The sequence below is a fragment of the Dendrobium catenatum genome, unplaced genomic scaffold (genome assembly GCF_001605985.2).
Source record: "Dendrobium catenatum unplaced genomic scaffold, ASM160598v2 fragScaff_scaffold_716, whole genome shotgun sequence".
Classification (NCBI taxonomy): Eukaryota; Viridiplantae; Streptophyta; class Magnoliopsida; order Asparagales; family Orchidaceae; genus Dendrobium; species Dendrobium catenatum.
Genome location: NW_021319178.1, coordinates 7,484,371 through 7,496,924, shown reverse-complemented (window position 1 = coordinate 7,496,924; position 12,554 = coordinate 7,484,371). Strand labels below are relative to the sequence as shown.

Sequence of the window (12,554 nt, the reverse complement as noted above, 5' to 3'; positions counted from 1 at the left end):
AAAATCCAAAACCCAAAACACCACAAAATCCAAAAATCCCCGAAATCCAAGGCTCCACCCAAAAACTCCACAAAATCCTAAAAATATTTAAATTTGAAATTCAACCCATTAACCACTTAAAGCAAAATCCGTCCACCCTCCGCAACAGTTTGTCGGGGTGGACAAATTAAAATTTACTTCAGCTCACAAAAGAGCTAAATGCCTGGTCGAGAATATCACTAGGATCCATTCTCAAACAATCTCTTGCCAGTAAGGACGTGGTACGTGTCCTCTAACCGACAGTTTCGCCGCCAAATGGCACTGCAGGTAAACGGTTGTGACCCGGGGCCCTCTGAACCTAGTGGTTTTGCCGCCAAATGGCACCACAGATAGCGGTTATGACCAGAGCCAATACGCTCCTTAGTGGCGTTAAATCCTTGAGATATGAATCAATGGGATATGATCGATAGGGCACAAAGCCCTCTGTTAGCTAAGGTGGATTCAAATTTGTCCCCTTAGACAAACATTCAACCCAGGTCTACAAGGTCCCCTTGGACGAAGCAACCCATGGCTGCCGACAAGGATCCTTCTGTCAGGTTGGGTCGACTACCTCCTCTGACTAAGTAGACCAGGGACCACAATGACCCGGGACGACGGAACCATGGGATCTTGATCGGGTCTATCATGCATTCCCCCACCATCCGCTTTAGGTGCAAGATGGTGAAATTTCCATTTTAAATACCAAATCTCCCAACTTTCCAAGATTCCAAAACCTTCAAATTCCCAAACATCCAAATCTTCAAATTTCCAAAATTCCTAACCCAGTGCTGCTACTATATACCGGATAACACGTATTCTATACGTATCTGATTGACGACTAGCCTTAATCGAAAGTTCTCTCTCGTGATCGGGAGGGGTAATTAACTATAGGGGCTTGCGCCTATAGGAAACCAGAACTCAGATCATAAAGTCCTCACAAAATGAGGGCGAAATCTCTGGGTAGTGTCTTATCTACAAACCCATCTGCCTTCCAAAATTTACCTCGGAACTAGTTCAGTTAAAACTCCCTCGCCAAATAAAAAGAAAAGCGGGCGGAGGCCGGGGCCGAATTTTCGGAGCCCACAGAGTAGATGGAAGGGGATGGTGGTAAACCCTAGGGATTTAGTCAACTCTATTGATTTTTAGTTGTTTGTGTGATTTAGTGATATAAGATACCTAAGTTATAGGCAACTCTATGGGAGGTTCTTTATTTGGGTTCTTGTGTGAGGCAATGAGAGACAATGTGGCAGATTATCACAACATTTGGAGTCAAACATAGTACTCTATCGATTTGAGGTTCTTAGATCGATGGAGTTGGTCTTATTACCTTGGTTTGGGTTATAAGGTCTAGGATTTCATCTTTTTTAAATAATTTCGAAGTAGTTTAATTTGTGGCATGCAAACCAAAGTAGCTACACCTACTTAGGTTCAACAAATTTTTTTTTTTTTCTTTTTAGTATTTTTTTTCTTAATGTAGGTAGGTCTCCAAGTATGTTGAACAATCGGAGATGGTCTGGGAGAATGCATGTTGGCCAACTCTATGACTCGATTGTTACTTGATTTGATTGCTTAGAGCAGTCCATGCCCTTAGGGGGATGATTGACTTGATCGGATTGAAAGATGACAAAATATCAATTGCGGAAGATTGTCGTATCTCGCATCACATTGACCTTGCTTCTAGGAGGTAAGGGATCCAATTTGACACTCCCATGCTTTCTCAAATTTTTACACATTTTTGGGGGTTTTCTAGTTTTTTTTTTGTGTGTGTGAACTTTTTTAGTCAGAAAATAGGGATTTCACCCCTCAAAGAAACCTTTGAAAGGTTTGAAGGCACTTGTATGATTTTCTATATATTCTAAAATAATCTCACAAAATTTCCCTTTTTTTCTTATCCTTTCTTTGGGAATTTCCTTAAATTTCAGCAAATTTTTATTCCTAATTTTTTTAAAACTATGTTTGAGGCTTTTTTGTAAAATTATAAGTGTAATTCATTTTGGTATTTCTGATTAATGGCTTAGCTAGTCAGTATGCCATAACATTGTATCGGGTGGATTGATCATTTGTTGTGGTTGCCATGTGCTACACTTTAGTTGTTCAAGACAAATTACAATAAAGGGGCAATACCATATGAAAAGCTATCATGTGTATAAGTAGGTGCATGCATGCTTGAAAGAAATGATTACACTCCTATTGGCTCTATCTGCTGTGTATACGCAAGTTCATGTATACATGCTCGAGGCTTTGAGACTTTATTTTTGAACTAGGCATATATAGTTCATATATGGGTGGATTTTGATGGAACCAGCAACAATGATAGATGAAGGGTTGTTGCTTGTTTAATGGAGTACCTTATGAAATAAAATAAAAAGCTAGAGGCATATGAAAAGTTGAGATTTTAAATGAACTGCATTTTCCCATATTTTTAGCAAGTTTTATCGTGTTAGGAGGATATGAGGGCACATACACATAGGCCATTCTGGAGCATGACTAGACTAGAAGTGTAGGAAGAGCTAAATGATGCACCTTTGGGGCGCCCCACAATTTATGCTGTGGAAATTCAAGATTTGTACATTAATGAATTATGCTTGTTCATTATGAAATGCAAAAATAAACGGATATCATCTCTACATAGCTTTTGCTGATTTTCTCATTTCTAGTAGGTATGTGACATTCTTCAACAAATGTCATAGTGAAACATGGCATGATTTACACCATCAGAAGTGATTAGTATTGAGCACAAGCGGAAGACTTTTCTAAGGTTATGGGGAGAAATAAAAGTGTGCAGAGCACGAGAAGATGAGAGACAAGACTTGCTTGAGAGAGAAAGTGAGAGCAGGTGCAGGTAAGGATAAGATTGTTTGAATTATTATGTGCAACGAGATGTGAGAGATGGAATCAGCAGTGGGCGGTGCATTTTGGATTTATAGAAGAGCATTCAGAAGAGATAGAAGGAACAAAGTCTGCAAGGAGATGCAGACACGTTCTAGAGCAGAGAGCGTGGGCTACTAAGGGGGGAGGGAAACGGCTTGGCTTGGAGGAGAAGGATGCAACATTGCTGGGATCAAGACCATAAAGAGGTTTAGGTGCTTTCGTGTGAGGTAGCTCGGGAGAAGGTGGGTACGACCGTACGAGATGTGTGCGGGAGAGAGACTAGTGTGGGAAATAGGGCGAGTGAGGGATTTTGAGGGAGAAGAGATTGTGGCAGATTCAAGAATGTGTGCGACGTGATCATCTTGCAGGAGGTGCTAAGGAGCTGCGTGTCTGAAGCTTGATGTGGTTTATATATATATATATATATTTCTCTCAAGTGTTTGAATTATATATATATATATATATATATAATTCAAACACTTGAGAGAAATGTTTTCAATAAGGGAATGTTTGGTTTGCTGAAAAAGGAATTTAGTGTAAATGGAATGCAATGTAAGTAAAGGGAATGTAGTGTATTTGAAGTTGTTTGGATGAGCATAAAGGTAATGCAGGTGACTTTTTTTTTTTTGCTTGAAGTAAAATGAATGCAAGGTAAAATCAAATAATGGTGGTAGTTGGCGGTGATTGATGCCAATAGCGGAGATTGTGACATCAATCATTGGTGGGCCGTGGCTATGGCAAGCGGTCGGTAGCGGTGAAACCAACTTTGTTAGCTTGCGATAAAAAAATGAATTCTGTAAAAATTAGGCAAGTTTACAATACATAAAAAATGAACTAGAGAGTGAAAATGTAATTCACTAAAATTTTGCTCTGTATTCCTTTTTTTATCAAATCAAACACCTAAAGTTTGAAATCCCCTGCATTTGAAATACTTTGTATTCATTTTTAACCAAACCAAACATTCCTTAAATGAATGATCAGATTCTGGTTTGTCCAGTTGAACTAAGAACGAGAGAGTGATTTAGTCTAATCAACTGTTAAAAAAATGATTCTCTATTAGCGTGCTGAATAAGCCATAAGTATCCAAGTTAACAAGCTAGTCAAAGAGATGCTTGCTAAACAAATTCTGATGGCGTAACTTTGACATTTAGGAACAAACCAAGTCCGACTCACACCAAACCCACTAATTTTGTCCCGTTCCATAGGCAGTTTGATTTGTTTCAGATTTTTTTTCCTGAACAAGTTCTTTCCTGTAATTCAGAGTTGTTGGTTTCGACCTTGCACCAGTCCTTTTCTAAAACTAATTGAAAATAATAATATTGGTTAAGCATAAAGCTTTAACTTTGTAAACTTTTCTGATGTGAAACAATCAAGCGATGAAATGAGAATTGCACTTAAAAATTAATAGAAATATTGAATCATAAACTTGCTACAAAAACTTTATGCTTAATCAAGTGAAGTTCAAGAATTATAAAACGAATGATTAAGTAACAACAAGAAATCACATTTAGAGATTAGAAGGCTTTTCAAAATAACATCAAAACTTCAAGTAATGCGAATAGCTAAGAATAACAAAGCCCCAAATTTAAGATTTAGATCCTTCACCTTAGGATCCGTCACTCAATTTAAAGTGGAGGCTAGCGGAAAAGGACCGTAAGTAGGCTTAGCGACGCTACTAGTAGGCAAGTGATCTTGAGGGGACTTGTCGCCGGGAAGGAGGCCGGGTTCGGAGGAGCGGGCAGATGGCTCTCGATGATCCACGTGTAGACGGAGAAGTGATCGTCGATGGAGTCCACGAGGGTTGGTAAGATCCGGTCCAAGTACTTTTCGGGGTGTCGTCAAAGTCGAATCCAACGTCGAAGAAGGGCGAATGGAGGATGTCGACTCGTCCATTGTGGTCGTATTCAAAGCCAAAATTCCATTCGGGTTCATCCATGCATGGCGGTAGTGAACGACGAAACCAAAGAGGGGAGACAAGGAGGCAAACCGTGAGCCAAGGAGACAGGCCGGTCACGGGTTGGAGAGGGGCTTGGGCGGGTGGAGCTTTGGGGGAAAGGGGAAAATAAAAATCTGAGATTTAATTAAGATTTCCGAAATTGGCAGATTCTTAATTTCAATTTCAGAATTTGAATTTGGGAATTAAGGTGATGGGAAGGTTAATGGTGTATTAAGAAAATTAAAGAGAAATAAAAGGGGTGTATGGCCGGCCATGTATGGAGGAGAGAGAGGGCAGATTTTGGTTAATAGGAGGGGACCACAATCATTAAATAAAATCTGAATTTAAGTTTCAAATTTTAATCAAATCATGTAACTCCCAATTTAGTGCCAATTGAGAGGGAATTTTGAATTTTAGCAATAATAACTCCCTTGATTAGCTCCTAAATTTAAGTCTTAATTAGGCAAGTTATTCATGATGAAATTTCAAAATAACCAGGGAATTCCACAGGAGGGGCCGGCGGCATGGGGAAGACACCGGCGGCTGAGGGTGGGCCGGAAAACTAAAAGATTACAATGCATAATGCCTCATATAAGGAGGCTCAAACTAAAAGAAAAGAAAAAGTCATAAACGCCCTCGGGGCTACATAAGTCAAACAATGCCCTCAGGGGCAAACTAGGAAAACTAAGAAAAGAATACATGACATAAGCTGTAAATAACTCAAAAGTAGAGGCTCTGGATTGTAGCCGTCGATCTGCGCCGTCGGCGATGGTACACGTGTCGAAATCTGATGTCCCCATCATTTTCTTTCCATTTTTTTTTCCATTATGGAATCGGACAATCCAAAGGATTTATGTGATAGTTGAATGTATCTAAACACTCTAGAGGTCAAACTAGCAAAGCTTTCAAGTTATATTGATGGATTCAGCATAATGTAGCCAAACATGAAGCTAAAGCTACCGATGAACAGTTTTTTTTTTCTAAATAATTTATTAGCTTATTTCTCTAAGGTTCCTTTGAAGATTCTAAATCTCAACGATCTAACCATGGTATGATGCTGTTCTTTAAATTTGATTAAATTTTCTGAATGCTGCTGATTTTTGTACATGATCTTTTCTGATGAAGTTATTGAGATATATTATGTTGATTTTATAATATTTGTGCCATTTCAGGGTTCTAGCATGGGGCAATTCTTTAAGCAATATCTGGAGCCCATTAAACTAAATGATGTTCATGTATGTGAAAAAAGTACATAGGTATTGATCTTCTAGTTGTATTTCCTTAAAATCAGGATTATTATTCTGATCTTTTATCCATGATTTATAACATGATAGGTTGACTGGAAATCAGTGGATCTGAGTTACCTGATGGAGGTAATACTTTTTAGTTATTAGTTTAGGTGGATGTATGAATTTTCTATAACTTATATGCATTGTCAGGGTGAATATCATAAGCACTTTGCAAAACTTGTGTCGGATGCCCAATCAGTCCCTGAACCTGATGTTGTTCTGAAGACAAAAAAACTAGACTATGATGTGCGGATTCACTATAAGGATCAGACAGACTTTGAAAGAATTGCACGACAATTTGGAATATTTGAAGAATGGAAGGCAAGCTCTAGTATTTCTAATTTCATTTCCATTTGTTCTCCATTAAGTTAAAAAGTTAGACCATTTCTAATAACTGTGCATTCTCTCTTTATTACTTCAGATATTATGTTAAAATGTGAAACTTAAGCTTCGTTTGTGACGGTTTTCTTTCTATTTCTTAAAACAGTTTTTTAGTACAAAAGTTAAAAATTTTGTACTCGAAAGCTGCTTTAAGAAACAGTAAAAAACAGTCCCAAATGAAACTTTAGCCTCTCTGTTATGAAGAAATTTGAAATGATTTTGTATATTATAACCTGATAAAATCTTCTTATTGTGGGTTATGTATAACCCTGTAAAATGCAAATTCCATTTGAAATCCTTAAAAATGAAAGATTTGCATGCATGTTCCCGGGGCCAACTCTTGTCACTGAAGTTGGAAATCCAATTCTCCGATTAAACTTTGGTTCTTTTTAACATATTTCAGGATGGCATACCAAGAACAGCATATAAAGGGGTTGTCGTTATCCGATACAGGTCGACCAAAAGAATTTTTTTGGTAGGACCAAATTCTCTTGCGCAACTTGGCATAGATCATGACTGAAATGTAAAACAACAAGTTGCAGTTCCTGGTGATGTTTCCGTTTTTACTGATCTCCTTCCATGGTTTCTTTTCCAATCCATTTTTTGTACTGAACCTTAAATTTTAAAGAAGAGATTAACCAACAAGTATGCTGCAGTAGCTACACTCTTTCTGATAGAAATATCGCTCAAAGCATCTCATGACGTCAAATTTTAAGGCAGGCAGACTGGAGGAGGACCTGCAAGCTTCTGCGAAAAAAATGTCCAAAAGAAACATTCAACAAAGCAAATAGATGTTCGAATTGTAGTTTAGGGTTTAGGGTGTCTTATTTATGGGAGCAGTAGATTCCTTAATTTCTTGGCTTTTGAGTTCTATCTATTTCTACTTCTAACAGTAATTCATGCTGACTTTTTATTTTAGAAATTTTGAGTCAATTAAGACAAATTCATACACACATCAGATACGTAGTCTTCTAATTCAAGATCACTTAGTTGGTAGTCAAAGCTCATAACCAATAAATCAAGATGAGCTACGGACCTTTTCAGATATTTTTACATCTGGTATGAATATGAACATGATTGTCATTTCTAATGCAGTGATTTGGCGGCGAATTCGGTTAAGGCTGCTTAAATTTGAATTCAAAGATTTTAGGATCATCTTGAGTTGGGTCCGAATTGAGTCTAAAATAATTGATTTGAGTTCATTTTTTAGTTGATTCTATCCATTGCACTATTTTTATTTTAATTTAGTAATTTTTTATAAAGTGTTTTTAATAAAATTTTCACTTGGGAGTAATAGAATAAAATAAATGAATAAATTTGGATAATATAAAATTCAGTTTGACTCTTTTCATTTACATTTTACATAGTACTGTAACGGTACATCATAAAATTCAAGAAAATATTCATCCACTCCTTTTACTCCATCAAAAAGGAAGATTTGACATTTCAGGTGCATGCAACATTACTCTCAAATGGTAAGTGTAATCTTCTTAATAGAAAGTATAATAAAAAAAATTGTCAGAAAATGTTTGATGGATTTAAATTTGTTCATGGGAGATATAAGATCTTATTAGTAGGCCGAATTTGTGATCTCGACGAGCTTGACCTATGAGAATGGGTAGAGTTGAGAGAGTAATGGAAAATTGTGTAGAATGCTCAGTAATATCGAATAGATGAGGGCGAGTGAGCTCGGGTGAGTGCTGAGATGAAAGGGGACAGGAGATTGGCGAGCATGTTGATATGGTCGGCAACTTGTTTGTAATATCTTGGATGGCCTAAGAAGCCAGAGGCAAGTGAGGTGTTCTCGTGGGAATGACGAGCTTTGAGTTCGATGGTCTCGACGAAGTAGATTGAGAGTCCCATGGTAGACATTTTTTTATTGCTGAGTCTAGTAGTCTAGTGAGGATGGTGGATCTAAAAGAGAGCAAGTGCCTGAAGCCACTATGAAGAGGAGCAAATGACTGATGTAGTGGTCTAGGTTTGTCGTGAGTGTCAGGTTGTTAGTGTCACAATCTAATCCGAAAGACCTACTGATGGGGCATATCTTATCATGTTAAACTGTGACAGACAAATCCAATATCTAGTTTTAAAAATTGTTTGAATTTTCTTCCAATATACATCTTAAAGCAACAACACGCTACAGAGCTAATAAAAATGTCCAATAAATTAAAAATAAACTCAGCCACAAAGTTTCTTTTATTTTATCATCAAAATATAATATATTATTTACACTACTTACATGGCCTCAAATAACAGAATATTGAGTAGACCATAATAAAAGCTAGGCATGACTGTACAAAAATTAAAATCGAAAAATACTTATACAGACCCAAGTCAGATTCTTGAAATTGCTACTCAATTGAATTATTCACCTTCTAAGATCCTAAAAACATGAAGCAAAATATCTGTGAGTTAAAATAGCTCAGGTGGCTATATTTCAACCTATCTAAATCCTTAAATCATGTCACTTGTTAAGCATTCATCTCTGGGTAGTGTCTTATCTACAAACCCAATCTGCCTTCTGAAAATTCCCCCGGGATCTCACACATTCCTAAAATTGGAAATTTTCGGAGCCCACATGAATAGAGAATAAAATATAGTTATTAGAAATATATGCAAAATACACAAGCACTTAATATCTTCCTCCCAACAGATAAAGTTCAATAACTATAACCCTTATGCCTCCTAACTGATAGAGTAACAGATAGAGTTCAACAACTCTGAATAAGATATAAAGTTCAATAACTTTAAAGCAGAATATACTTATATAATCAGAACAAGACTTCTTTCGGCCCTTTCAAATTTTCACAGAATCACACATATCAACTAATTAAGCATATATTTCAATGGATAATAGTAAATGATGCATAAAGAAATACATTTCAAAATTTGCAAAAATGCTATAACGGTAGGAAAAAAATCATACTAAGCAAAAATACACATTTTTAGAAAATAATCAAATTACCAGAGATATTGCAAAATGCTGTTGTAGACTTTAATTGTACTATAAAATTATCTTTAAAAGTTCGGATTATTTTTTATTCAATAAAAACAGTATAAATTCAAAAATTCAATGTATAAGATTTCTAAAAAATATTCAAAATATTTAGAATCTCAATCTCTATAACATATAAAAGTTACGCTGTAAAAGTGTTACCAGTGTAAAGTTATTGGTATTTTTCGTTAACAAAATTATAAATTTAATAAAATTTTTCAGTAAAACATCATAATTTTGAAAACTGAGATAGAAAAATGTAACCTACCTCAATCCAGACAATATTCAAAACTGGTCTTACATCGAATAACAGATTGGAGTAGCTTAAATCTCATCTTTCTCTTTAAAAATCCATCTCTTGGCCGACTCAAATAACAAACATATGAAATGGGATGGTGGAAAAAAGATATTTATAAGTGCAGAAATTGGCCTAGCGTCAGGGACCCAAAAACACAGCATCGGGATGCTCCTTAGAAAATTCCAGATTTCACAAATAAACATTTAGACTCTTGGAACTCACTTTAGGAGACATGCAAACTTTTACATACATACATATCATTTTCAAACACATGCAAAAGAGTTTAAACACAAAAATTCAATAAATTATCAAACTTCTAATTTAGTCAGATTAGTTTGAAAGATAATATAATCCTAGAGGTGTCACATGTAGCTTGGTGAGGAATCCCCGATTCTCCCCACAAAAGGTGAGCTCCAAAGTAGGCCTGGGTGATTAGCATATGCTAAGCATTATGGGATAGTTCCCCCATGAATTTGAGGCGAGTGGTTCCTCTTGAATCTTTTCCAAGTGTGCCCCCTTTGAGTGGTTCCTTCATATGCTAATCACCCTAATGATTATCATGTTGAATGTTTATCTCAACTAGAGGGGACCCTACACTTTCCAATGCTTCCAAGCTTCAATAAAATACAAATCTTTTAAATTGACTACAATGTCACTTCAATGATAATCGTGTTGATAGAAAATCTCAACCTGATGGTACCCCAAACATTTAAAATGCCACCTAAATTTTTATGAAATACAAGCATTAAAGCTGACTTCAATGTTACCCCAATGATAGCTGTATTGAATGTAAATCTCAACCGGGGGGTTCAGTTTCAAAGACCTATCAAAGATTCAAATCTCTATGTTCATCAATGATATTAATATTTAAATTTGAAATAAAATATTTAATTACTTAAAATAAAATACACATCCACCCTACACAATAATTTGCTGAGATCGACAAGTTTGAAAAATCTTCGGCTCACAAAAAGCGAATGTCCAATCGAGAATATTACAAAAATTCATTCTCAAATCATCTCTTACCGTTAAGGATATGACACATGTCCTCTAACTAGTAGTTTTGCTGTCAAATTGTACAACAGGTAAACGTTTATGATCGGGACCCTCTGACTAGGTGGTTTTGCCGTCAAATGGCACCATTAAATTACGGTCATGGTCGGAGCCTATATGTTTCCCAACAGCTTCAAATCCTTGAGTAATGAATCAATAAGATATGTTAAATATGTCCCCTTAAGAAAATATTCACCTCATGTATATGAGGTACTCTTGGATGAAGCAACCTATGGTTGATGACAAGGATCCTTTTTGCCAGGTTGGGTAGACTACCTCCTCTAACTGAGTAGGCCATGAATCATGATGACCCGGGACGACAGAATCATGGGATCTTGATCGAGTCCATCATTTCCCCCACATCCGCTTTAAGTATGTAGTGACATAAATTTCAATTTTTAAATACTAAATCCTGCTCTTACTATATGCTATTTACTATATATCTATGGATATTATGTATCTATTCAATGACTAGCCTTATTTGAAAGTTCTCTCTCTTTATCAAGAGGGACAATTAGCTATAGGGGATTATGCCTATAGGAAATCATAACTCATATCATAAAGTCCTCGCAAAATTAGGGCAAAATCTCTGGGTAATATTTTATTCAAAACATAATTTGGTTTTTGAAAATTTGCCTTAGAACATACTTGTTAAAACTCTCCTTAACAACCTGAAAAAAAGAAAGGGGTGGCGGAGAGGCCGAGGCGTGAATTTTCGGATCCCACACAAGCCAATATTTAATTTGCCTCCATTGGCTCATCACTTCAACAATTTCATACTTTTTTGAATTCAATTAACAAGAAATTTGATAGCTTGTGCATTGACAGCCCACCTCCTCCACTCCATCAAGATCATACCTTCCGCTGGCATCCTTAGTTCCATCTTTAGTTCTGCCTATCGAATCTCATCTCCACATCTGCCATCGTCTCCTACAAATTTTTCTTTTCTTTAATAAATGAAAATTGAACTTCCTTGTTTTAATGGATTCAAAGTTGAAACATGGACCTTTAAAGCATAAGAATATTTTGATTTTCACAACACCAATGATTATCATTGTGTTAAAATGACATCATCTTGAAGGACCTAGGGCCACTTGTTACCAATGATTATGCATGAAAACTCTTTCTGTTTTTTTTTTTTCATCTCTCAACCTTGAGGACAAGGTTGTTGTTCATGGCAATGGGAGTGCTAAGCAATATATATTCTTCTGAATTCCCATCACCATGAACAACAACCATGAATTATTCAGACTTGAGGACAAAGTTGTTGTTCATGGTGATTGGAGTGCTAAACTTTATAATACAACAATAAAGTTTGAATAATTCATAAAATTAATACCAATTAATAAAATACTTAAAGTCTATCACAAAAAAATGAAGCAAATCTTTCAAAGATTTGGAGCACTACAACTACCAATCAGCCACAACAACTTGCGGTTCAAAATTTATTACAGCTTTAAACTGGTCTCAAATCCATTTTTAATTCTTTTTGTTTGAACTTTTATTAAACACAAAATCGGTTCATGTAAACTATATATATATATTGATATTTTTTTTTAAATATATCTGAGCAATCAGGGTTGCATGTTATAGCCATTGTGTGAAGTAATAGTTTGATTAAATATTTAAATTTAGAAAGAGAAGCTATTTTCAAATTATTTTTTTCATCTTTGTTTTAATAGCTATTATGAAAAACTCTTCACAATAAAAATC

General features: G+C 35.9%; 1 protein-coding gene across 2 annotated transcripts in view; it reads left to right on the top strand.

Moving 5' to 3' along the window:
- The window catches only part of LOC110114943 (alpha-1,3-mannosyl-glycoprotein 2-beta-N-acetylglucosaminyltransferase), a 24,030-nt gene extending 16,490 nt beyond the window's left edge, over positions 1 to 7,540 (top strand). For both annotated transcript variants that reach the window (XM_020848006.2, XM_028696058.1), the window contains exons 15-18: positions 5,998 to 6,060; positions 6,160 to 6,198; positions 6,265 to 6,435; positions 6,899 to 7,540. In XM_020848006.2, the coding sequence (XP_020703665.1) occupies positions 5,998 to 6,060; positions 6,160 to 6,198; positions 6,265 to 6,435; positions 6,899 to 7,015 (390 nt within the window). In that variant the 3' untranslated portion in view covers positions 7,016 to 7,540. The remainder of the gene's footprint in view (positions 1 to 5,997; positions 6,061 to 6,159; positions 6,199 to 6,264; positions 6,436 to 6,898) is intronic.
- Positions 7,541 to 12,554: the final 5,014 nt, after the last annotated feature.